Source organism: Salvelinus alpinus, chromosome 1 (assembly GCF_045679555.1).
Source record: "Salvelinus alpinus chromosome 1, SLU_Salpinus.1, whole genome shotgun sequence".
Lineage (NCBI taxonomy): Eukaryota > Metazoa > Chordata > Actinopteri > Salmoniformes > Salmonidae > Salvelinus > Salvelinus alpinus.
In genome coordinates, this window is record NC_092086.1 from 90147217 (window position 1) to 90172935 (window position 25719).

At 41.0% G+C, this 25719-nt stretch overlaps 2 protein-coding genes across 4 annotated transcripts in view; both read right to left on the reverse strand.

The window, feature by feature from the left end:
* LOC139533628 (phospholipase D2-like) overlaps positions 1-10940 on the reverse strand; it is a 30450-nt gene extending 19510 nt beyond the window's left edge. Inside the window, exons 1-5 of one of the 2 annotated variants that reach the window (XM_071331825.1) lie at positions 10841-10940; positions 8412-8565; positions 8123-8253; positions 6282-6424; positions 6018-6111 (exon numbers count right to left, since the gene is read on the reverse strand). In XM_071331825.1, coding sequence (XP_071187926.1) covers positions 6018-6111; positions 6282-6424; positions 8123-8253; positions 8412-8553 — 510 coding nt within the window. In that variant the 5' untranslated portion in view covers positions 8554-8565; positions 10841-10940. Of the gene's footprint in view, positions 1-6017; positions 6112-6281; positions 6425-8122; positions 8254-8411; positions 8566-10462; positions 10623-10840 lie in introns of those variants that run through there. The other variant, XM_071331817.1, reaches the window with a different exon arrangement.
* A 1956-nt stretch (positions 10941-12896) lies between these two features.
* On the reverse strand, positions 12897-22810 carry LOC139533639 (acetylcholine receptor subunit gamma-like). 2 transcript variants are annotated; one of them, XM_071331838.1, is made up of 11 exons: positions 22575-22810; positions 21958-22091; positions 19140-19184; positions 18818-18927; positions 18362-18621; positions 17911-18111; positions 17353-17467; positions 17118-17232; positions 16690-16897; positions 14568-14701; positions 12897-14316 (listed from the first exon to the last, which is right to left on the reverse strand). In XM_071331838.1, exons 1-11 carry the CDS (start codon positions 22654-22656, stop codon positions 14149-14151), a joined length of 1572 nt encoding a protein of 523 aa, XP_071187939.1. In that variant the 5' UTR covers positions 22657-22810; the 3' UTR covers positions 12897-14148. The 2 variants fall into 2 exon arrangements, with proteins under 2 accessions (XP_071187939.1, XP_071187949.1); XM_071331848.1 differs by lacking the exons at positions 12897-14316; positions 14568-14701 and adding an exon at positions 15467-15513 and having other exon boundaries at positions 22575-22784.
* Between the last annotated feature and the right edge of the window lie 2909 nt (positions 22811-25719).

Consider the following 25719-nt stretch of genomic DNA (forward strand, 5'->3'; position numbering starts at 1 on the left):
ACAGGTACACCTACAATTGACTCAATGATGTCAGTTAGCCTATCAGAAGCTTCTAAAGCCATGACATAATTTTCTGGAACTTTCCAAGCTGTTAAAGGCACAGTCAACTTAGTGTATGTAAACTTCTGACCCACTGGAATTGTGATACAGTGAATGATAAGTGAAATAATCTGTCTGTCAACAATTGTTGGAAAAATTACTTGAGTCATGCACAAAGTAGATGTCCTAACCGACTTGGCAAAACTATAGTTTGTCAACAAGAAATTTGTGGAGTGGTTGAAAAACGAGTTTTAATGACGAAGTCAAGGATCGGTAGGATGGTTAGTTTTATGTTTGGCAGCATGAGTGAGGCTTTGTTGCGAAATAGGAAGCCAATTCTAGATTTCATTTTGGATTGGAGATGCTTAATGTGAGTCTGGAAGGAAGGTTTACAGTCTAACCAGACACCTAGGTATTTGTAGATGTCCACATATTCTAGGTCAGAACCGTCCAGAGTAGTGATACTAGTCGGGCGGGAGGGTGCAGGCAGCAACCGGTTGAAGAGCATGCACTTAGTTTTACTAGCATTTAAAAGCAGTTGGAGGCCATGGAAGGAGTGTTGTATGGCGTTGAAGCTTGTTAGAGGTTTGTTTGCACAGTGTCCAAAGAAGGACAAAATGTATACAGAATGGTGTCGTCTGCGTAGTGGTGAATCAGAGAATCACCAGCAGAAAGAGCGACATCATTGATATATACAGACAAAAGAGTCGGCCCGAGAATTGAACCCTGTGGCACCCCCATAGAGACTGCCAGAAGTCCGGACAACAGGCCCTCCGATTTGACATACTGAACTCTATCTGAGAGGTAGTTGGTGAACCAGGCGAGGCAATCATTTGAGAAGCCAAGGCTATTGAGTCTGCCGATAAGAATGCGGTGATTGACAGAGTCGAAAGCCTTGGCCAGGTCGATGAAGACGGCTGCAAAGTACTGTCTTTTATCGATGGCGGTTATGATATCTTTTAGGACCTTGAGCGTGGCTGAGGTGCACCCATGACCAGCTCAGAAACCAGATTGCATATTGGAGAAGGTACGGTGGGATTCGAAATGGTCGGTGATCTGTTTATTAACTTGGCTTCGAAGATTTTAGAAAGACCAGGCAGGATGGATATAGGTCTGTAACAGTTTGGGTCTAGAGTGTCTTCCCCTTTGAAGAGGGGGATGACCGCGGCAGCTATCCAATCTTTGGGGATCTCAGACGATACGAAAGAGAGGTTGAATTGGCTAGTAAAAGGGGTTGCAACAATTTCGGAGGGTGATTTTAGAACGAGAGGGTCCAGATTGTCTAGCCCAGCTGATTTGTAGGGATCCAGATTTTGCAGTTCTTTCAGAACATCAGCTGTCTGGTTTTGGGTGAAGGAGAAGCAGGAGGGAGGGTTTGGGCAAGTTGCGGCAGGGGGTGCTGAGATGTTGGCCAGGGTAGGGGTAGCCAGGTGGAAAGCATGGCCAGCCGTGGAAAAATGCTTATTGAAATGATCGATTATCGTAGATTTGTCAGTGGTGACATTGTTTCCTATCCTCAGTGCAGTGGGCAGCTGGGAGGAGGTGCTCTTATTCTCCATGGACTTCACAGTGTCCCAAAACTTTTTGGAATTAGTGCTACAGGATGCAAATTTGTTTGAAAAAGCTAGCCTTAGCTTTCCTAACTGACTGAGTATATTGGTTCCTGACTTCCCTGAAAAGTTGCATATCGCGGGGGCTATTCGATACTAATGCAGAACGCCACAGGATGTTTTTGTGCTGGTCAAGGGCAGTCAAGTCTGGGGTGAACCAAGGGCTATATCTGTTCTTAGTTCTACATTTTTTGAATGGGGCATGCTTATTTAAGATGGAGAGGAAAGCACTTTTGAAGAGCAACCAGGCACTCTCTACTGACCTGATGAGGTCAATCCTTTCAGGATACCCGGGCCAGATCGATTAGAAAGGCCTGCTGGCTGAAGTGTTTTAGGGAGCGTTTGACAGTAATGAGGGGTGGTCATTTGACCGCGGACCCAGTACGCACGCAGGCAATGAGGCAGTGATCGCTGAGATCCTGGTTGAAGACAGCAGAGGTGTATTTAGAGGGCAGGTTGGTCAGAATGATATCTAAGAGGGTGCCCATGGTTACGGATTTAGGGATATACCTGGTAGGTTCCTTGATGATTTGTGTGAGATTGAGGGCATCTAGCTTAGATTGTAGGACGTCCGGGGTGTTAAGCATGTCCCAGTTTAGGTCACCTAACAGTACAAATTTACGAACTTATATCATCATTGGTTAACCAATTTTCAACATAGAACATATCTTATAAAAGGTTTGTCTATTTGTACCTTGAAATACCGTCAGATCTTCAACGTTATATTCACTATCATTATCCTAGGATAATTGATCTACCTAAAGCTGTCCATTTGGTCTCCCATCCAGGGTTTAACCAATCCCAGCCCTGCTTAGCTATGACATTTGTCACTACTACCAATGTGTTACTAATGTGCTCCCGAGTGGCGCAGCGGTCTAAGGCACTGCATCTCAGTGCAAGAGGCGTCACTACAGTCCCTGTTCCAGGCTGTATCACATCTGGCTGTGATTGGGAGTCCCGTAGGGTGGTGCACAATTGGCCCAGCGTCGTCCAGGTTTGGCCGGGGTAGGCAGTCATTGTAAATAAGAATTTGTTCTTAAGTGACTTAGTTATGAAAGGTTAAATAAAGATTACATATTTTTTTAATTATCGGCAGAATTATTATTGAGCGATTAGGGATATGGCGGTCATTACATTCATTACATAAACGCATTTAGCATCTTCTGGATCCCACGCATAGCCTACAAGCCACTGATGCAGACCTTTGGAACATCTACATTTGAAAAAAGTCTAATAAATACAATATGAAGAAAATGTAGTCTATTTCAGAAGAACAGAAAACATATTCTGCATTGTCCTTATGCTAGGCCCTAATCTGACTATGCCATATGGCTGTGGGCTACACTAGTTCATTTAGCAGACACGATTTGTTTAGAATTCCGTGGCATTATTTTATATTGTTTTAAAGTATGAAGAATACAAATGAACACAGCTGAATAAAATAGAAAGGATATTTTCTCCAAATGATTTGAGGGAGTGCGTACATGCGAATATTCTGTGTTGAGCGGTTAACAAAGAAACAGGTCCTCCTATATGCTTAATTTAGAGTTAATTATGTAACTTTAGTTGTGCTAAAAATGTTGGGCTATATGTTTTGATCTTTCATACATTCTAAGGCTGCATGATGCGACTCTAATGATGATTTGAAAAAAGTTGCATGTAAGGCATGAGCTATGCGTTGTTTTTTTGCGCAGGCTGTACACACGTCATCAGTCTCTCATTCACAATTTGACAAGCACTTGATAATGCCTTGAATTTCCCGGCTGCATACCCTTTGCATGGCCGTAATGCCCCCTAGAAAAATCCATGACTTTTGCGGCCAGTGGCCATTGTGCCCTTGGGCTGAATATAATAATTAGAATATCCTTCTCCCGGCTGTGTCCAAAAGCACCTCTCATGGTTCTCAGTCACGTGATCGGGTCTTTCTCACAGGCTACTAGTGAAGACAGACATATTGGGGATGCAACCGCACGCGTCCTTATCCAATTCAGAGGTGCATATTTAAGATATTGGAAGAACTGTCCACATTTACTTTTTGTCAGCCAACAAGATGAGTAGGCCTAACGAACAGCAAAAGCACTAGCCTATGTCAATCTACTATCCCCCATAGTACAAAAGTTTAGTTATTCTATTCTGTCCAAGAATGAAATATTCCATAGTCCGAAAGAACACCATTATCCAAAGTGACCACAAATGTGATGATGCATGTAATCTTTTATTATAAAGGTGCATTTTTATGCTGAAAATTATCTTCCCCAAACTTGAAACTCACGCGCTGCGTATGTATGCCAGTTAGGCTCTACACCCGTTGTAAACCGGATTAATGTGCTTAAATTTGAAGAAGTTATTTGGTCACTTTAGTTGTGATACAAACCTTATGAAAACATATAGTCCAATGTGCTAGGCTACATTAGGTGTGTGACTATGATTTGAAAAAGTCACAAAAATCACACTATTCTTGATTTAATCTTGTCTTTACATATACTCAATAATATATGTGTGAAATTTATTTTGATTTAGAATGGATCATTATCATGCAGCTATCTCAAAACAGGGGCACCGGGGGGAAAAATACGTCAGCTATGCAATTAAATAGCGAATGGAGGACGCTTTTCCAGTGGTTAATTTTTATGCCAGCCAGGTAGGCTATACTCCTGTTTTAAAGAGAAGCAATGTGCTCAATATTAGGAAGGCTGAGAAATAAATATACTAGACCTAGCCTGTAGAAGGCTGATGGGATCCTCCTCTTTTTAAGAGGCCATCACTCTGTTTTCTCACGCAATTGCATAGCCTATAGAAATGTTGCACAACATGAGCTCATGGGCTCTCATGAAGTGTTTGATTACATTTGATTACATTTGCATTGAGGTCACAGTGATTAGAGGGGCAATAGACTACAGAGTACCAGGCAGTTAGCAAGTTTGGTAGGCTACTAATGACCATCAGCAGCATCCGAGCTTGGAGAAGCCTAAATACCGTAATGGTCACATGGAATTTGACTGCCATCATGACTCGTGACCGCCGGTGTGGCGGTAATAGGGTCACGGTAACAGTCCTATGAGCGATCTCTTAATAACTAAATAGATTCCCTGTTGCTATTGACGTCATTCCAAAGGGTCAGTTTAACAGAGCAAAATAAAATGTAACCATACTTTATAAGTCATATATCATCAATATTTAGGCCTATATAGCATTTGCAAAGTCATCAACAACTATTGTTTCAATTCAACTCAGGGTTCAACTAAAAATATACAAACCATTATAGGCCTAGGGTTTCAAGCTTTGGTTGTTTTTAAATTTTATCTTCAAGTTGTTAATTAATATGTTGGATTCATGTCTCCATCTCAACCAAAAATCTATGTTAAAGAATAGGACTAAATAAAATCAAACTTTAAATGCACTTTAATTAAAGTTTGATTTGATTTAGTCCTATTCTTTAACTTTTTTTGGTTGAGATGGAGACGTGAATACAAAATATAAACTATTAATTTGTAGACAAACTGGAATTAAAGCCAGACTAAGTCAGTGGAACAAAAGATACAAACTAATGTAACCATTTTTATTCAACCTTAAAATGAGTAACACACCCATGGCCACATTTTGAGATTACTGTAACTATAAATGTCTTATGTAATCATAGAAGGTGTGCATTGTGCATGTTCAAGATATCATGCAAAATTTGCAGGTCTGTGGAGATATTCACAATATTCCTATAATAATCTGTCCATAATTTTGCACTACAAATGTAGGATCACAATTTTTCTGCACGGCAGGAAATGCAAACTTGTAGTATGTTCAAGGTTTAAAAAGGCTTAAATGGTATGTAATTTCCACTTTAAAATTACTTGATTTGCCCTACTGAAAAATGTATCAACCCCTACAAAAAATTCCATTAATTATAATCCACATAATAATTCACATTTCCTGTTGCTGCAATATTATTTTCCTGCTGTAGCAAACTGGCTCAAATTAAGATCCTACATCTGTATGTACTTTTTATGTAATCTCAACTGCAATCCATGTCATTTAGTTGTGCTATTATATGAAGCACATTTTATTCCTTTCTTTGTTGTGCTTTTCAACGGTTGAAAGCAAAGTTATAACACATTGGGAATTCAACAAACTTCTGTCTGTCTTGAGTGGGTGGGTGGGTGCATAAAGGTGGAAATCTCATTGATCAACATCTCAACCAAATATGACCCACATTTCCATGTTGAAATGACATGGTGTGCCCAGTGGAGTGAGCCTTTGTGTTAGACTGAGTTATGTGTGGGTCTCTGTCTGCGTGTATACCATGGTGTTTATCAGAGTCTGTCTTTGTGCATACTGTATACAGTTTGGGTGGGTCAATGAATGTAAGAGTGATACCGGTTTACTGGAGGTTTGTCTCATCCTCTCAGTGCCGTGTAGACTTGGCATCTCCTCTGTCATAGCCCTCAGCTGCGCTCTCTGGGCTGCAAATCTAAAAAGAAATATTTGAATATTCTAAAAATGTTCCTTCTTAAACTCATACAGAAATGAAAACAGGCCTTCACTCTTATTTGAATTGCATCCCCTCTAAACAAATTACTCTCCACTCAGATAATGGGTTGCTTTGCATGTCTGAGCTTTGATTGGTGCTCTGAGTCTGACCTTCCCAGAGGCAGGAAGTGAGCCATCATCTTGTGCTTGTAGAGGTCACGATGCAGCTCCTGGAAGTGCTTGTACTTCCTCTTGACCGTCCAGGTGAACTTGCCATGGGTCAGCTTCACAGTGTACAGAGAGCACACACTGACCTAGCAGAGAATACAGTATATGTCATACACCTACAGTTGAAGTCAGAAGTTTACATACACTTAGGTTGGAGTCATTAAAACTTGTTTTTCAACCACTCCACAAATTTCATGTTAACAAACTATAGTTTTGGCAAGTCGGTTAGGACATCTATTTTGTGCATGACACAAGTCATTTTTCCAACAATTGTTGACAGACAGATGATTTCACTTATCATTCACTGTATCACAATTCCAGTGGGTCAGAAGTTTACATATCCTAAGTTGACTGTGCCTTTAAACAGCTTGGAAAATTCCAGAAAATGATGTCATGGCTTTAGAAGCTTCTGATAGGCTAATTGACATCCTTTGAGTCAATTGGAGGTGTACCTGTGGATGTATTTCAAGGCCTACCTTCACACTCAGTGCCTCTGCTTGACATCATGGGAAAATCAAAAGAAATCAGCCAAGAGCTCAGAAAAGAATTGTAGACCTCCACAAGTCTGGTTCATTCTTGGGAGCAATTTCCAAATGCCTGAAGTTACCATGTTCATCTGTACAAACAATAGTACGCAAGTATAAACACCATGAGGCCACGCAGCCGTCATACCGCTCAGGAAGGAGAAGCGTTCTGTCTCCTAGAGATGAATGTACTTTGGTGTCGAAAAGTGCAAATCAATCCCAGAACAACAGCAAAGGACCTTGTGAAGATGCTGGAGGAAACAGGTACAAAACTATCTATATCCACAGTAAAATGAGTCCTATATCGACATAACCTGAAAGGCCGCTCAGCAAGGAAGAAGCCACTGCTCCAAAACCACCATAAAAAAGCCAGACTACGTTTTGCAACTGCACATGGGGACAAATATCAAACTTTTTGTAGAAATGTCCTCTGGTCTGATGAAACAAAAATAGAACTGTTTGGCCATAATGACCATCGTTATGTTTGGAGGAAAAAGGGGGAGGCTTGCAAGCTGAAGAACACCATCCCAACCATGAAGCACGGGGGTAGCAGCATCATGTTGTGGGGGTGCTTTGCTGCAGGAGGGACTGGTGCACTTCACAAAATAGATAGAATCATGAGGGTGGAAAAGTATATGGATATATTGAAGCAACATCTCAAGACATCAGTCAGGAAGTTAAAGATTGGTCACAAACGGGTCTTCCACATGGACAATGACCCCAAGCATACTTCCAAAGTTGTGGCAAAATGGCTTAAGGACAACAAAGTCAAGGTATTGGAGTGGCCATCACAAAGCCCTGACCTTAATCCTATAGAAAATCTGTGGGCAGAACTGAAAAAGCATGTGCGAGCAAGGAGGCCTACAAACCTGACTCAGTTACACCAGCTCTGTCAGAAGAAATGGGCCAAAATTCACCCAATTTATTGTGGGAAGCCTGAAACGTTTGACCCAAGTTAAACAATTTAAAGGCAATGCTACCAAATACTAATTGAGTGTATGTAAACTTCTGACCCACTGGGAATGTGATGAAAGAAATAAAAGCTGTAATAAATCATTCTCTCTACTATTATTCTGACATTTCACATTCTTAAAATAAAGTGGTGATCCTAACTGACCTAAGACAGGGAATTTTTACTAGGATTAAATGTCGGGAATTGTGAAAAACTGAGTTTAAATGTATTTGGCTAAGGTGTATGTAAACGTCCGACTTCAACTGTATATACACATTTACAGTTCTCACACACACACACACACACACCTTGGAGCGTGTGGTGTATCTCTCAGTGCTGTCCACTCTGCAGATGACCTGGGTCCCAGGCAATAATACCGGCACACCTGCCTCTTTTACATCCAACAGATGATGGACCACCAGGAAGGGACGCTCTTCTTCTGTGGGGGGGGGGGGAGGGGGGGAATCCATCATCACAGATGAATAAAACACCACAACTGGAATCTCTCATCAGTCTGATGTGATGTAAAGGTATTTGGATGGAGGGAATAAAAAAATGTATAAGCTATATCAACAACTTATGTCTGTGTTTCCTCACCTCCTTCCTTCATGAGACCATCTAGCTCTTCCTTGCTTAGCTCATAGTTGTCCGTGATGAAGCGCTTTGTCTTTTGGGTCTCCGCCGCTCCCCCCTCTGGACTGGAAGGGGTTTTGCAGCATGCTGGTGCTGGACTGGCCATGGTGGTCTATCCCTTTTATCACACAGAAAAGAAGCACTAAATATGAATCACAGTCCATCATCATAATCTTCAAGACATCTAGCTATGGTGTCCAAAAAGTTAAAAGCACAGGTGTCTCAACAAAAGTGTTGTTGAAGTTTGACTAAGTTAGGACTGCTACTGCCAAAATATTTCTTCAGAGGCTACACTGTTTGCAAGATTAGTTGGAGTATTGTTTTTCTCTATGAGAGAGGGGAATGCAAACATGGCTAAATAACTGAGAAACTCTCAAATCTAGCTGGAGTCCCACTACAGGCCAATAGCGGGACTATACAACACTATGACAGAGTCATTTAGACTAATTTCAGGCCTGTGCCAATAAGGCAGAGAACAATTTTTCAGACACGTTATGTAGGAAGTACAGTACCATAAAGGATACATAACACAGCTAAGTAATAAATAATGGGAAAATTGATCTATGAACTAGGAGAAACTGGGGACCTCTCAAGTGCCTCAGACACCGCAGTAAACCAGACAGTTCACACCGATCACACCACAGCAGCAAGCAGGTATAGAGGGACTAGTGTCAACAGCTAAATATCATGTGTGCACAATGACATATGGGTGGGTACTGAGGAGCTGAAGAGGAAAAAAATAAGAGATAACAGCTTTAAACAGCAAATACAGAGAGCAATCACCGCAATCATGTGTTGGTGGTGTTTACCTGGTTTATCATCGACAGTGTGATACATAAGAAGCCTGGGACACAATGAGAGAGAAGAAGGGTGTGTGCAAATGCATGTGGGTTGAGGGATCCGATTGGCTGACAAGATTTGTTTCTAGGGCAACCAGGTTCCAGGTGGAACACAATCCAGAGAGAGAGAGCGAGAGAGAGAGAGAAAGAGAGAGAGAGAAAGAAAGCATTGGCAGAATGTGCATCACCTTCTCCTACAAGTCTCTTACTATGCAGAGTATCATTTCTAAAGAAAATATGTACTTTTTACCCCCATATATTTTCCCTGACACTCAAAAGTACTAGTTACAATTCGAATGCTCAGGCAGAACAGCAATTCACACACACCTATCAATATAACACGTTGTCATCCCTACTGCCTCTGATCTGGCAGACTCACTAAACACAAATACTGCATTTGTAAATTGTCTGAGTGTTGGAGTCTGCCCCTGACCATAAATAAATAAAAACAAAATGTTGCTGTCTGGTTTGCTTAACATAAGGAGTTTGATCTATAGCATTTACTCTTACTTTTTACTTTTACTCAAGTATGACAATTTGAGACACTGTACTTAAGTACATTTAAAACCAGATAGGACTACTTTTAGACTTTTACTCAAGTAGTATTTTACTGGGTGACTTTTACTTGAGTCATTTTCTATTAAGGTACTGTATCTTTACTTTTACTCAAGTATGACAATTGAGTACTTTTCACACAACTGGTGGCTCCATAATTATTGTAAAACAACCAGTACTCCCATGGAACGAAAATCTATGATCAGCCAGATATTTGCTTAATTTATTACACCATAATCAACACTTTCTAAAAAGGTTCTATATTCTAGCTAGTTTGTCATTAAAATGACTGACTAGCTAGAAGATTTCCCTGCTTAAGCCATAATTCTTCATAGCACCTTTATAGCCTATGGAAAGTTTTTGTCACACCCTCCACTCATCCCAGTTTCACCATTGTAGTTACAGAGTTCCAAAACACTCTAGGGAAAAACCTAAAATCTTGGCATGCGAGCGTAGGAGCAGATTTGGCAATGTGAGACAATAATGAAGAGTCCCGTAAAAATGTCGCATAGGCCCTTTTTAACAGGCCTATTTACGTGTTGTTTAAAACAATTTCTAAATCACGGTAGTTCCCTTTAAAAAGTTAGATCGGGTAATTTGGCAGAGGCGTATGCTACTTACTAAAGCGTCACACAGAAAACATCTGAAAGATGATGGTCAAATTCCAAATAATTCCGTATTGTTGAATCAAAAAATCAATTAACTTCTATCGTTTTTCATTGTAGTTCCTCCGTCCTAGTACACTTAACAGTAGTTTTTTTAAGTAAAAGAGAAGAGGGAGACACGCCCGATACCGTACTCACTCTAAATGATGCACGCGTAAATGTTTCTTCCGGCTGCATGGTATGTATGTATTATTCATGAAATCATTCACCGAGACTAGATACTACTGTAGCATAATTAGTCATAAAGGAGTTTCAATATGATACAATAGCGCGCGAAAAGTTGTTCGCATAAACAAATTCATTACTGTATCAACAATGTATACATTTTCCTTACACATGACCTATCCATGATCATAGAAAATGTTGCATTGTGGCTGGCATAGGAGACAGCAGCGCTCCTGTTGTAGCCAGGTTGTCGGTGGTTGTCAGCACACAACATTAGCCTGAATTGCGATTCTTCTATTAAAGGTCCAATGCAGCCATTCTTATCTCAATATCAAATTGTTTATTGTTTTCTATTAAAATGGTAAAAAAAAAAATATATATATAACTTCTTAGCAAAGAGCAATTTACCAAGCAATAATTTTTCTAGGACTATCTGGGAGTGGTCTGAGTGGGGAGGGGGAAACTGAAAACTAGCTGTTATTGGCAGAGAGGTGTGGAATTTGGAACTCTCTTTCTTATTGGTCTATTAGCAAATTTACCGCCTGGTGATGACACCAGGCAGGCAAAAACTCCACCCCACCAAAACAGCTCTTTTCAAATAGCTCCTACATTAAAAGTGCATTATCATATTATTTTTTTTACAATTTCGCAGTATTATTCCAACCTCATAGTGTGGAAATATATATTAAACACAGGGAAATCATGTTTTTGACTGAACTAGGCCTTTAACATTTTGAAGTAACAACTACTTTTAACATAAAATCTTTGGGTGGAGACTGCAAATTAGGGTGAACCAGCAGACATTGTCCAGCCATAGTGCTCACATGATGGTCAGTCATTCAAGGTCAGTCGGACTGAGCACACCCTGTACACTCAGTGGAAGTAGTAAATAAAATGTGTTCAACCTGAAAATATTTTTTTTTATCTCAGGTTACATTGTTTTAATATTGTAAATAGAAAAACAAATTTATATCTAAATAATATGAAGATCAAAAAGCTTTTGTTTAAAACACATTATTTATTGCCCAAAGAAACATCAAAACATGATCTTAAAGGTGTGTAGCCTATTCTTATGTCACTCAAAAGTTTCATAATAATAGTGGTGTGAAATTTCTCAGACTTGTAGAGCCTACCCCTATAGGCTAGAACCTATGTGTACTTTCACCGTACACACTACACTCACTGATCAGAAACTGTATCCCATTAATATGCCTTAAGAACACCTTCATCTTCATTCCCAAAGGTTTTAATAATACTCTAGTGAAACAAAACATTTAAACATTACAGTACTTGACAGTAGTAGACAAAATGAATCAATACAGCCTTACTTGCATGTGAGTTGTTGGTAAGGTCAGGGGTTGAAGAAATATTTACTTTGCCTTTAATATTAAAACTACCTTCAAACTGTTGTGTTGCATGGTAGGATGCCATGCTACTGCTCCATTTAATCCCTGGGAAAGCTGGGTTGTGATTGGATTCCCATATGATTCTAATCAAGACTTGGACTCAGGCAAGCAGTGTTTTGGAGGTGGTCTGGAGCTACCTTGGTTTTTAAATATCAGACAATGTTGAAGACTATCTCAAACTGCCATTTCAAGATTGAATAGCCACATATTGTATGTGCACCCTCTCTACAATGATCCCAAAAGTCTTTCGATGAAACATTTATTAGATTTAATTATTACAATATTAATAACATAAAATACTAATAACACTCATTATACAATATTTTTGTTGTTGTCTTTAACAAGTACAACACAGTACTTTCAAGTAATGGTTTGAATCTCAAAAGTTTGTACTGACTCTATGTACCATCCAACACATCCTCTTAATACTAAAACTCAACATATTCAATGTCCATAATGTAAAACCAGGCTGTATCACAACCGGCCGTGATTGGGAGTCCCATAAAGTGGCGCACAATTGGCCCAGCATTGTCCGGGTTTGGACTGTGTAGGCCGTCATTGTATATAAGAATTTGTTCTTAACTGACTTGCCTATTCGAATGCTCAGTTAAATAAAGGTTCAAAATAAATTTCAAAATACACAAATTATTATATGCATTGTTGTTCATGATGATTGCATAGATTTGATTTGTGTATGCTAACATCAGCAGCACAGGGGTTTTAATTGTGTAGGATTGTAATTGTATACAAAAAATAAATTATATATCTACATAACATTTTAAAAATGAGGCACAAATTGGACAGAAAGGAAGGCAAGGCCTCAGTTTCTAACTTTTAATTAAGTCTCTGTGTCATTGTGTCATTCTTAGAAATTAAACAGAACAATTCACTTAACCATGAAAATGTATTGTGTGTAAATGAAAGTAACTAGTTAAATCAAATATTCTTACAGTATACGGTCTTCTTACATGGCATTGTATCCATCAGTAAAAACCTGTGTTACATGTACACTGAGTATACCAAACATTAGGAACACTTTCCTAATATTGAGTTGAACACCCCCCTTTTTGCACTCAGAACCGCCTCAATTCGTTGGGGCATGGACTCTTACAAGGTGTCAAAAGCGTTCCACAGGGATCCTGGCCCATGTTGACTCCAATGGTTGCCACAGTTCTGTCAAGTTGTCTGGATGTCCTTTGGGTGGTGGACCATTCTTGATTTCTTGATACACATGGGAAACCATTGAGCATGAAAAACCCAGCAGCGTTGCAGGTCTTGACACAAACCAGTGTGCCTGACACCTATTACCATACTCTATTCAAAGTCACTTACATTTTTTTTTAATTTTACCTTCTGATTGGTACACATACACAATCCGTGTCTCAATTGTCTCAAGGCTTAAAAATACTTATTTAACCTGTCTCCTCCCCTTCATCTACACTGATTGAAGTGGATTAACAATTGACATCAATAAGGGATCATAGCTTTCACCTGGATTCACCTGGTCAGTCTATGTCATGGAAAGAGCAGGTGTTTTGTGTACTCAGTGTACCATACAGTGAGATACAAGAAAGACAAGAATTCTGCAGGGTATAGGTGATCTGCAGCGTCCTCCTAAGGTGGTGTGTAAAGACTAAGGTATGAATAAGGTTGAAGGCAAAAACAGAGATCTAACTTCTTCATTTTGTTCTAACATAACAAAGCCCACAAAAGCCCACAGCAGACTTGTTGAATTAATTTCACAACTGCTTTGCTACAAACTGTTTGAGGTTTTTGGCATTTTCATGTCACAGGCCTTATAAAAAATAAAATGCACACATGTAAATCACACATAACAAGAAATGGTTAAGCTAAAACTCAAAACACAGTATGAAATATTTATCAAAAAGGATGACGTCATATCAAGACGATACCATTTTCAGTCATCTACTGCTAAAAAGACAAACAAATAAGTAAGTAAGAGTAAGAAGTGAATAAATCTTAGCTCTCAATGATATGAAGACGATGAGGATGTGTCCTATAACCTGTGACCAGGTTAAGGGTGGGGGTGGGGGGGGCTTGCCTTGCCCTCCTAACTGGGGAGGTATCGTTTGTTTTCCCCAGGGAATGGAAAATCTGGGACGGAGTTGAAATGTCCCGTGAGGAAGATGGCAACCGTTCCGATGGAGAAGAGAGCCATGGCCACCCAGAAACAAACCTTGTCAATCATCTTCCCAATCAATACCCAGCTTTCCATTTCCTATGGGACAGTTAACAGTGAGTCAGAAGGGGGTAGAAGTGGGGAGATAATAACCCACAATGTTCTATCAGGATTTCTCTCTCAGCTCATCATGGGCCAGTATTCACAAAGTGTCTCAGAGTAGGCCTTTTAATCATAATTATTTATTTTATCACAAATAAATCTGGATCAGCACTCTGTGAATACGGCCTTGAACTGGCTGAATTCAGATGAAATTTACCCCTGATCCCCAGGGTAAAAGCAATACTTACTGATCCAATGTCATTTGCTTGCTTTGTGCTCTCGGTGATAAAGTTGCAAGCATCCACACATTCCTTGATCTCAGGAGCAGCTTGGGCGAGGCTCTTGTACAGGCTGGCTGTGGTGCTCACATCAATACCATCCACTAGAGGGTAGCAGAGACACATCAATACCATCCACTAGAGGGTAGCAGAGACACATCAATACCATCCACTAGAGGGTAGCAGAGACACATCAATACCATCCACTAGAGGGTAGCAGAGACACATCAATACCATCCACTAGAGGGTAGCAGAGACACATCAATACCATCCACTAGAGGGTAGCAGAGACACATCAATACCATCCACTAGAGGGTAGCAGAGACACATCAATACCATCCACTAGAGGGTAGCAGAGACACATCAATACCATCCACTAGAGGGTAGCAGAGACACATCAATACCATCCACTAGAGGGTAGCAGAGACACATCAATACCATCCACTAGAGGGTAGCAGAGACACATCAATACCATCCACTAGAGGGTAGCAGAGACACATCAATACCATCCACTAGAGGGTAGCAGAGACACATCAATACCATCCACTAGAGGGTAGCAGAGACACATCAATACCATCCACTAGAGGGTAGCAGAGACACATCAATACCATCCACTAGTGTAGCAGAGACACATCAATACCATCCACTAGAAGGTAGCAGAGACACATCAATACCATCCACTAGAGGGTAGCAGAGACACATCAATACCATCCACTAGAGGGTAGCAGAGACACATCAATACCATCCACTAGAGGGTAGCAGAGACACATCAATACCATCCACTAGAGGGTAGCAGAGACACATCAATACCATCCACTAGAGGGTAGCAGAGACACATCAATACCATCCACTAGAGGGTAGCAGAGACACATCAATACCATCCACTAGTGTAGCAGAGACACATCAATACCATCCACTAGTGTAGCAGAGACACATACAGTTACCTAAAGGTACACTGATGATGGACCACAGTGCTAATCTTTATCCCCGCTCCTTTTCCCATTGATTGTGATACTTATTTATAATACCAAATACAAGCAAAATGCTTTATAAAACCAATTCAAATTGAGCCAGACATCTATTCAGAAAAGTGGCTTGCTGGATAATGCACATACATTACACTCCGTATTTATTTGGACAGTGAGGCTAAAACGTTTAATTTAGTTCTATACTCCAGAATTTTGGATTTGAGATCAAATGTTTAATATGAGGCGATAGTACAGAATGTTACCTTTTATTTGAGGGTATTTTCATACATATCTGTTTTACCGTTTAGAAATGAAAGCAGTTTACGTATTTAGTCCCCCGTATTTAATCCCCCAAGTTTAGTATTTGTTCTCATATTCCTAGCACACAATGACTACATCAAGCTTGTGACTCTACAAACTTGTTGGATGCATTTGCAATTTTTTAAGTTTCTGTTTAGGATTATCTTGTGCCCAATAGAAATTAATGGTATATAATGTATTGTGTTATTGTGGAGTCACTTTTATTGTAAATAAGAATATAATATGTTTCTAAACACTTTTAGAATAATGTGGGTCTTACCTTGATTACAGATAATCATTAATGAAATTTACAGATGCACAAAGATACCACCAAAACATGCTAACCTCTCACCATTACCAATAACAGAGGCTCCAACAAAACATGCTAACCTCTCACCATTACCAATAACAGGGGAGGTTAGCATTTTCGGGGGGGTATGATATTTATGCTTCTGTAACTTACTCACTCATCATTATTCACGATTCAACCTAATCCAAAACAAAATAAACTGCAAACACATGCAACAAGTTTGTAGAGTCACATGCTTGATGTAGTCATTGCATGCTAGGAATATGGGAAAAAATACTAAACTTTTTACTACTTTAATTAATACACTATAAGTGCATTTCTCCAAATAGTTATGACACCTTCAGATGGGGTGACTAGATACATAAAATGTGTTCATTTCTAAATGGTAAAACAGATACAGTATGTATGAAAATACCCTAAAATAAAAGGTAACATTCTGTACTGTCGCCTCAAATAAACATTCCCCCATGTGCTACCCTTCGCTCCCTACCAGTATCTCTTTCCTTCATCTTACCAAAAGATCGTGTGAGGCCATGCCTCTCTCTCTGCTTGTCAAACATCATCTCGCTGCGTGGTTGTTTTAGCACATACTCCTCCGCTCTCTGCATCAGGCCGAAAGAGCTACGCCGTCGCTCCCTCACTCCATTCACCTCCGCCTCTGCCTCTCCATCATCCACCAGAGGATCCATACCCAGGAATCGAGGGACAAGCTCCAGGAAGACCTGAACAGAGGAGAGGAAAGGTGGAATAGGTATTAGTTTGGCAAGAAAAAAGTTGAATATTCATTCTGATAAAGTAGCATTTTATCATATCGTATTGTTTCTTAATACAGATGACATTTACTTTGTCCATTCTATGTTTGTTTGGGCTAATGTTACAGGTGCCTTGATTTTGGTTTTGATTTCGAATTACCATGATATTACACAGTTACTGTATACATACGTGTTTGATAGTGTGAGACATGGTGTGGGTATTGGGACTGCGGAGGGAGATGTTGAGCACCACGATTTGGTTGGTGGCGATGAGCGTTGTCACAGACATGACAAAGATCAGGTACCTGGGAAGAGAAGAACAAACAGATGTGGATGGAGAGGGGATTGGGCTCTCTTATGGAGTTACAGAAATACTGTATATGGAGGAAGGCAGTAAGCAAGAGACTGGAGAAATTCTTACTCACTTGCCAATGAGAGGGACATTGAGAGATGTCTCAGGGACCTTCTGAGCAATAAGAAAGAGGAAGACAGTCTGAGCCAGCAGGACAGAGATGGACACAGTCAACTTCTGTCCCCCAGCTGTGAAGGGGACAATGGAGAGTCAGAGGGGTACAGAAGGGAGTGCAGTGCTTTTCCCATCATCATCCTCATAGATGACAACAGGCATATTATATTGTACTCTAGCAATTCCAGACATAACATGAGATTGTTCAAGTGTTTCCAAATGCTTCCAAGTGCTTTAGTTGGGATGCAGAAATCTATTGACATTCTATTGCACAGGCTAACCGAGTCCAACTAAAGTCCAACAGCATACAGTGCATTCTCTAGTTTGAAACTCAAAACCATTAAATCTATGTTGGAGCATTTCTTAAATATAAACAATTTGAAATAATAGTCAATATACAAAGCAACACTAGCAACACTAGTAACACTAGCGGACAACTGCTAACTTCAGTTGGTGATGGCATACTCCATCATCTTCCCGTTTCACTAACTCTAAGTTACACTCTTATACCACTGACCCTGTGCAGGTAAGAAGTAGGCCAGTACGACCAGGGAGGAGATAAGTGAGCAGGGCAGAATGATGTTGATGATGTAGAACAGAGGTTTCCTCTGGATGACCAGGTTGAAGGAGATCTCCTGGTACTCCAGGTCATCAGGGGTGTAGCGTGAGTTGATCAGCTTCCTGGCTGGCCGGTGCTTTATGGCCCACTCACCATTCTCTAACAGGTTGGAAACAAAGACACTGGGATGAGTAGAAACCATTTCATTAGGATTGGACCAGTTGACTGGTTGTGTCAGTTGTTTGCAGATAGGTGTAGGCCTACAGATTGATTTTGAGGAACTACAAAGTTTCATATACTGTATTTTGGTCACACATACAGGACCAGAGTAGTAGTGGAAAACTATCGAGGGGGGTAGTAAGTTTAAAATCCATAAAAACAAAACATTGCAACATTAGTGTGTGTATACCAGTGAAGGCCTCAGGATCAATGTCCACCCACTCAATGGGCTGTTCAGTCTCCGTGTCAACAGCCAGCATGATTTCCAACTCATTTGCACTGTATGTCTGGGACCTAAAGACTAAAGTGCAGTTCTGGTAGTCAAAGGGGAAGTAGGTGATTTCTATGGCACATGTGCTGCGGTAGATAGCTGGAGGCAGCCAGTACATGTAGCCACTGGAGTAGATTAACACATTGGCATAGTAGGCCACGTCAAACTTGCCATCAATGCTGCAGAGGAGGAGGGAGAGAGGAGAGGGAACAGAGGAGGGGAAGAGAGGAGGTGGAAAGAAAGGGTAGAGAGGGCGATGAAAAGAGTTCAAGAGTCTATTGGTCAAAACATAGCAGTGCCACAGAAGGGCGGAAATCAGAATGAGGAAAAAAGCCAAAGGAAAAAGACGTTGAAAGCCCTCCTCTACTGACTCACTTGTTCTCAAGGACAATGTCAGGAAGCCACACTGTGTTGTAAGGCACACGGATAACCTCGATGCCAAAATACTCAGAGGTGTTCCAGGCCAGGCGAATATCATTCCATTGCTGTGAGAGGGAGCAGAGGGTGTAGGTAGAGTAGAGAGCGTGAGAGGATCAGAGGGAAATAAAAGACACACAGCTAGAAATCAGGTAAAAGTAGGAGAAAATTAAAAAACTGAAATAATCTAGTCAAAGACGTATGCAGGAAACACATGATAAACTAATTGAGAAGATACAATATCAAAATAAATGTGGTTAACAATGAGAGAAACACTCACAATCTCAATCCAGACATTAGTCGTGAGAGTCTCTTCCTTTTCGTTCTGTAACAGAGGAGATATATGATGGTCTGATGCAGACATTTGTCTATTTTATTTGGGTAGCCTACATAACCTTACAGGACTACATGTGGAGGTGCAGTGAGATTGTGAAAGGGTAGTTGGTAACTGTGGCAGCTCTATGGAATTATGCTGGGCAGTTTGATATGTGATAATACTGTAGTGCACCTAGGGCTGTTGCGGCCACACTGTTGCCACCATACCAGCGGTCACAAGTCAAATTCCACATTACCGTTTAGTCATGGTAATTAGGCTTCTCCAAGCTATGATGCAGCTGCTGGTCATTAGTAGCCTACCAAACTTGCTAACTGCCTGGTACTCAGCACTATATTGTCACTCTAATCACTATTGACATCCATTCAAATGTATTCGAAAATCTAATCAAACACTTCATGAGAGCCCATGAGCTCATGTTGCGCAACATTTATATAGGCTATGCAATTGCGGGAGAAAACACAGTGATGACCACTAATAAAAAGGATGCCATCAGCTTTCTATAGGCTAGGCCTACCATATTTATTTCTCAACTTTCCAACTACAGATGGCGCCGGGGAGGATGGCTGCCGTTTCATGGGCTCTTAACCAACCGTGCTTTTCTGTTACTTTTCCGCATTTTTTGTCATTTATTTTGTACATAATGCTGCTGCTACCGTCTGTTATGACCGAAAATAGATTCTGGAAATCAGAACAGCGATTACTCACCTTGAACTGTACAAAGAATTTCTCTTTAATTAATCAGATGATAGGGATTTACTCCAGACACCCGAACAGGCCCTCATCCCCGTCATTCGCAGGAGAAAGAGACTGAAAAGATATCGCGGAAAGAGATCAGGGTGCCTTGTGAGGATCCGCCGACGAGTGGCTAATCTGCCCTTGCCATCCATACTACTGGCCAACGTACAATTGCTGGAAAATAAATTGGACGAACTAAAAGCACAGATATCCTACCAACAGGACATTAAAAACTGTAATATCTTATGTTTCACCAAGTCGTGGCTGAACGACGACATGAATAACATACAGCTGGCATTAAAGTGTCCGGGGACTTTAATGCAGGGAAACTTAAAACCCGTTTTACCTAATTTATATCAGCATGTGCAACCATAGGGGAATAAATGTGCAACCATAGGGGAAAAAACTCTAGACCACCTTTACTCCATATACAGAGACGCGTACAAAGCTTTTCCTTGCCCTCCATTTGGCAAATCTGACCATAATTCTATCCTTCTGATTCCTGCTTACAAGCAAAAATTAAAACAGGAAGCACCAGTGACTCGGTCAGTAAAAAAGCGGTCAGATGAAGCAGATGCTAAGCTATAGAACTGTTTTGCTAGCACAGACTGGAATATGTCCCGGGATATTTTCAGATGGCATTGAGGAGTACACCACATCAGTCACTGGCTTCATCAATAAGTGCATTAAGTGACGTCCCCACAGTGACTGTACGTACATACCCCAACCAGAAGCCATGGATTAGAGGCAACATCCGCACTGAGCTAAAGGGTAGAGCTGCCTCTTTCAAGGAGTGGGACTCTAACCCGAAAGCGTATAAGAAATCCCTCCGACAAACCATCAAACAGGCAAAGCGTCAATACAGGACTAAGAGCTTTTAAAAATATCATTAGAGTCACATCATGCAGCCTTACAGTGTATTAAAAATCAAAACATATACCCCAATGTTTGTAGAACAACTAAAGTTACATTAATAACTCTAAATTAAGCATATAGGAGAACCTATTTCTTTGTTAACTGCTCAACACAGAATAACAGCATGAGTACACTCCCTCACATAGTTTGGAGAAAATATCCTTTCTATTTTATTCAGGTTTGTTCAATTGTATTCTTCATACTATAAAATAATATAAAATAATGCCACGGAATTCTAAGCAAATCTTGTCTGCTAAATGAACTAGTGTAACCCACAGCCATTTGGCATAGCCAGATCAGGACATAACATAAGGACAACTCAGAGTATGCTATTCTGTTCTTCTGAAATAGACTACATTTTCTTCATATCATGCTTCTTTAGACCTGTCTAAAATAAAAAATAAAATGATTTATTGCGAAAGTGTAGGCTATATTACATGGATTTATTAGACTTTTTTAAAATGTAGACATTCCAACGGTCTGTGTGTGGAAGCCAGGAGATGATAAATGTGTTTTTGTTAATTAACGGTCAATTACCGTGAGACCGACAGTTATTTGCTTGACAATCACTGGCTGATGAAATTTCGTGACCACCACAGCTCTAAGTGCACCCCGAATGGTTGAAGCACAGGACTGTTTGGTAATGTGTATGGAATGTTGTTGGGTTGCAGCAGGTGTGTAATATGTGTGTGTATAATATGTGTGTGTAATATGTTTGGAATGTGTTGTGTGTTGTTATATGGCATTGTTATGTTGCAGCAGTAAGTAAAGTCAAGTTTATTTGCATATGCACAGCAGAGGAGGCTGGTGGAAGGAGCTATAGGAGGACAGGCTCATCGTAATGGCTGGAATGGAATAAATGGAACAGAGTCAAACATGTGCTTTCCATATGTTTGATGTGTTCCATGTATTCCATTCTAGCCTTTACAATGTGCCCCTCCTATAGCTCCTCGTACCAGCCTCCTCTGATGCACAGGATACACAAGGTAAACAGGACAATGAAATGCTTGGTACAATGAAATTCTTATTGATATGTATAATGTGTGTAATGTGTGTGTGTGTACTATGTGTTGTTGGCGTTATACTGCATCAGGTGTGGTTTGTCTCTCACCAGGGAGATGAGGTTGGTGAGGATCAGCTTGACCTGCACCTCCACCTTGTCAGTGGGGTGCGCCGCTGGACGGATGTTCTTGTTGTAGCCTCTGAACAGGTCCCCAATCAGCTTAGACTCCTCATTACAACTCACTGCACAAGGCAGGGAGAAAGAGAGAGAGAGAAAGAGCAAGAGGACACAGCAGAGTGCCATGGCAATATATGATGAGATATGGGTGGAGTAAAACCCATAGGGACTACAACACATAACACTTACCATTTCAAACGACCCATAACACTTAAAATGCCAAATGACCTTAAATGATCAGTGACCGATTGCTTTGCTAAAATCACCCATTGAACCCTTTTCAATTTACATGTTTGACATTTAGGCATGTCAACCCTAACACCAAAAGTTGTAACAATGTTTGTGAAAGTTTTCACAGCACCTATAAAAACATGAACATGACATCTGCCTCACAGGAACAATAATAACAAGCCCATAGGAACACCAAAACAACAGTCGCAGACACATTTGGCATGGAGACGGAGATTAATAGTCAAAACACCGAGAGGTGCCATTGCCAAGAGCCTTGATCCTGGCCATGAGAAAAAACTTTCAATATACGCACTTACCTGGTATTGTCACACCCCAGAGTAGGCCTGCAGTTGCAATCAAACACGTCCAAAAGGAGTGCGTTGCCATCGCAAAGTTCATTGCTCTTTACGCACAGTTCCAGATTTGAGTGAAGTACAAATTCAAAGAAAGAGAAAGCGAGAGGTTATTTCCGAATGGCTCGCCGTCTCCCTTATCCCGCTGCCCCTCGTCTCGCTTCTCCAGCTGTCGCTACCCTTGGCTCGGGTTACACACCAACCGGGAAGCGCTAAACTCGGTCTTAAAGTCACACTCGGGTCGTTCATAATAATAATCATTATCATTATTCTATGGTGTAGTTATGACAATACTCCGATTATGAAGGGGACCTTTTCTGCTTGATATGTCAGCGGGTTTCAAACTAGTAATAGCCCACACCGTTCTGAATGTAGGATGGAATGGGATAGTGTCCATTTACAAAGTAGCCTATCTCTGTTTTACAAATATTGCATCTATAGGCCCAATATGCCTAGACCACAGCTGACCACTTCGAAAACGTGTGTGTGTGTGTGTGTGTGTGCGTGTGTGTGTGTGTGTGCGTGTGTGTGTGTGTGTGTGTGTGTGTGTGTGTCGACGCTACTGGTGAGCAAAGTGAACAGGTGACCGGGATCCAGTTTGGAAGCCGTTCCATTGCACTGCCCCCACTCTCTACCCGGGGAGGGTATAAATAAATAGTGTCTATGCTGGCTCCGGTGAAACGGGAACAATCTCTGGGGGATTGGGGTGGGGTGGGGTGGGGTGGGGTGTGGTGGGAGGATTTTGTCACGATGACGGCTGGTTATAGACGACAGATAGGACGGGGTCCCGTGAAGATGAATTATGTACCAGGGGGTGTGTGTGTGTGTGTGTGTGTGTGTGTGTGTGTGTGTGTGTGTGTGTGTGTGTGTGTGTGTTCAGATTGGAGACGCCGGATGCGCCTGTTACATTTCGTTGAGTGACCAAACACCAACCAGTGGCAGCAGAGCAGGCGCTGCAGTGACTATGTGCGCAAAATGCCGTGGAGAGGTAAGAATCCAATCATCAGCATATCAGCATACAATTGTCGTTGGTATTTGATAACGACGTCAACCAACGTTAATTAACATTTCCATGGAATAAATAAAATGAAGGTCTAATGAACATTTATTGTCGATACCGGGAGGTATAATCCGAAATTTGTTGCAGCTTTTGGTCAATTCGATTTTTTTCCTCAAATTTGATCATGCAGCTGCCTGGATATTAAGAAAATGTTGATGAAGTTGTCTATGTTAAACAACAAGACAATAATTTATGCCTTGTATAATGTGTTCCGTGTGAATTCCGCCGTCTGCGAAGTGCCTCTAAAAATACATGAGTGAAACGGAGATGCGCTCCTTTGAGGTAACCGGGACCTCTGTATCTGGGAGACCAAAACGTATCTCACGGTCGCAGAGTTCACAAATTCAAGCCACAGAGCAGGACACATGTCCCACATAACATAGACTATTATCATGCACACCTACCTTCAATGTTGCAATAGTCTAAATTATATTTATACTTTGATTGACCCCACACCCTCTCTCACACACCCCATCTCTCTCTCGCGTGCGCTCACACACACACACACACACACACACACACACACACACACACACACACACACACACACACACACACACACACACACACACACACACACACACACACACACACACACACATCAACACTTAAGACTTATCTCAATTGGTGTCTTCGGCTAAGTAGTCGGCTAAATTCTTCACATGACCCACCCCTCCTTCCCCACATCCTTCCCTAATGAATGCTTTCACTTTTCTCTCCACCAACAAATGCACAATTATGCATCCCCATTCTCTCCTGAGCACATGAGTGTGATTAGTCTATAGCTGTGTTCGAATACTCATACTAACCGCACTAACGTAAATTGAGTATGTAGTATGCTTATTAGTCACAATATGGATATAGTTAGTATGCCAAAGGTTCCCAGATGTTGTACTACATTTGCTGAAGTTTGAAGTATACAAGCAATGGACACTCTTTCCGTGCTTTTAGGGTCCATAATGCAATGTTTCAGGAAATTGGCATGGCTTCACAACGTTTTCAGATTTGAAGAGAATGGTGGAAAATATGCAGCTGAAGTCCGACGAGAGTGCATACAAATTTGTTGCTTTAACTAATTATGACAGATGTTAAGAAAATTTTCAGCAATGTAATAAAATAATGACTTTTCAAATAAGTTAGGTTACATGTTATGTTGGCTGACAATGTGTTAGCTACGCTATCCTTACGAACTGCATTGCATATCATTACAGCAGTAATGTACCGGGTATGTTAGCTACCTACTAACGTTAGTTGGCTACTAATACATCAAACTTGCCAGAGTGCAGAATAACTGATGAATTTATGAATGCTCAACACCCGTTGAATGTGGCCGGTGCAGTAAATTTCGTCAAAAAAGCGTAATTCAATTGTTGCCAGCAGCACGGTTACAGTCACTAACGGTCTCATGAAAACTGCCTAACCAGAAAATTGTCAAAGACCCTATCCACCCCAGTCATAGACTGTTCTCTCTACTACCTCATGGCAAGCGGTACCGGAGTGCCAAGTCTAGGACAAAAAGGCTTTACAACAGTTTTTACCCCCAAGCCATAAGACTCTTGAACAGGTAATCAAATGGCTACCTGGGCTATTTGCATTGTGTGCCCCCCCCCAATCCCCCCCAACCCCCCCTGCTACTCTCTGTTTATCATATATGCATATTCAGTTTAACTATTCATACTACCTCAATTGGGCCGACCAACCAGTGCTCCCGCACATTGGCTAACTGGTCTGTCTGCATTGTGTCCCGCCACCCACCACCCGCCAACCCCTCTTTTACGCTACGGCTACTCTCCGTTCATCATATATGCATAGTCACTTTAACCATATCTACATGTACATACTACCTCAATCAGCCTGACTAACCGGTGTCTGTATGTAACCTTGCTACTTTTATAGCTTCACTACTGTATATAGCCTGTCTTTTTACTGTTGTTTTATTTCTTTACTTACCTATTGTTCACCTAACGCCTTTTTTGCACTATTGGTTAGAGCCTGTAAGTAAGCATTTCACTGTAAGGTCTACACCTGTTGTATTTCGGCGCATGTGAC

Coding starts and splice junctions, on each gene's coding strand:
- LOC139533639 (XM_071331838.1), bottom strand. CDS start 22,656: ATGAACTTTGCGATGGCAACGCACTCCTTTTGGACGTGTTTGATTGCA. Junction 22,092..22,574: donor CTGGGGTGTGACAATACCAG/GTAAGTGCGTAT, acceptor TGCCTTGTGCAG/TGAGTTGTAATGAGGAGTCT. Junction 18,622..18,817: donor GACATTGTCCTTGAGAACAA/GTGAGTCAGTAG, acceptor CCTCCTCTGCAG/CATTGATGGCAAGTTTGACG.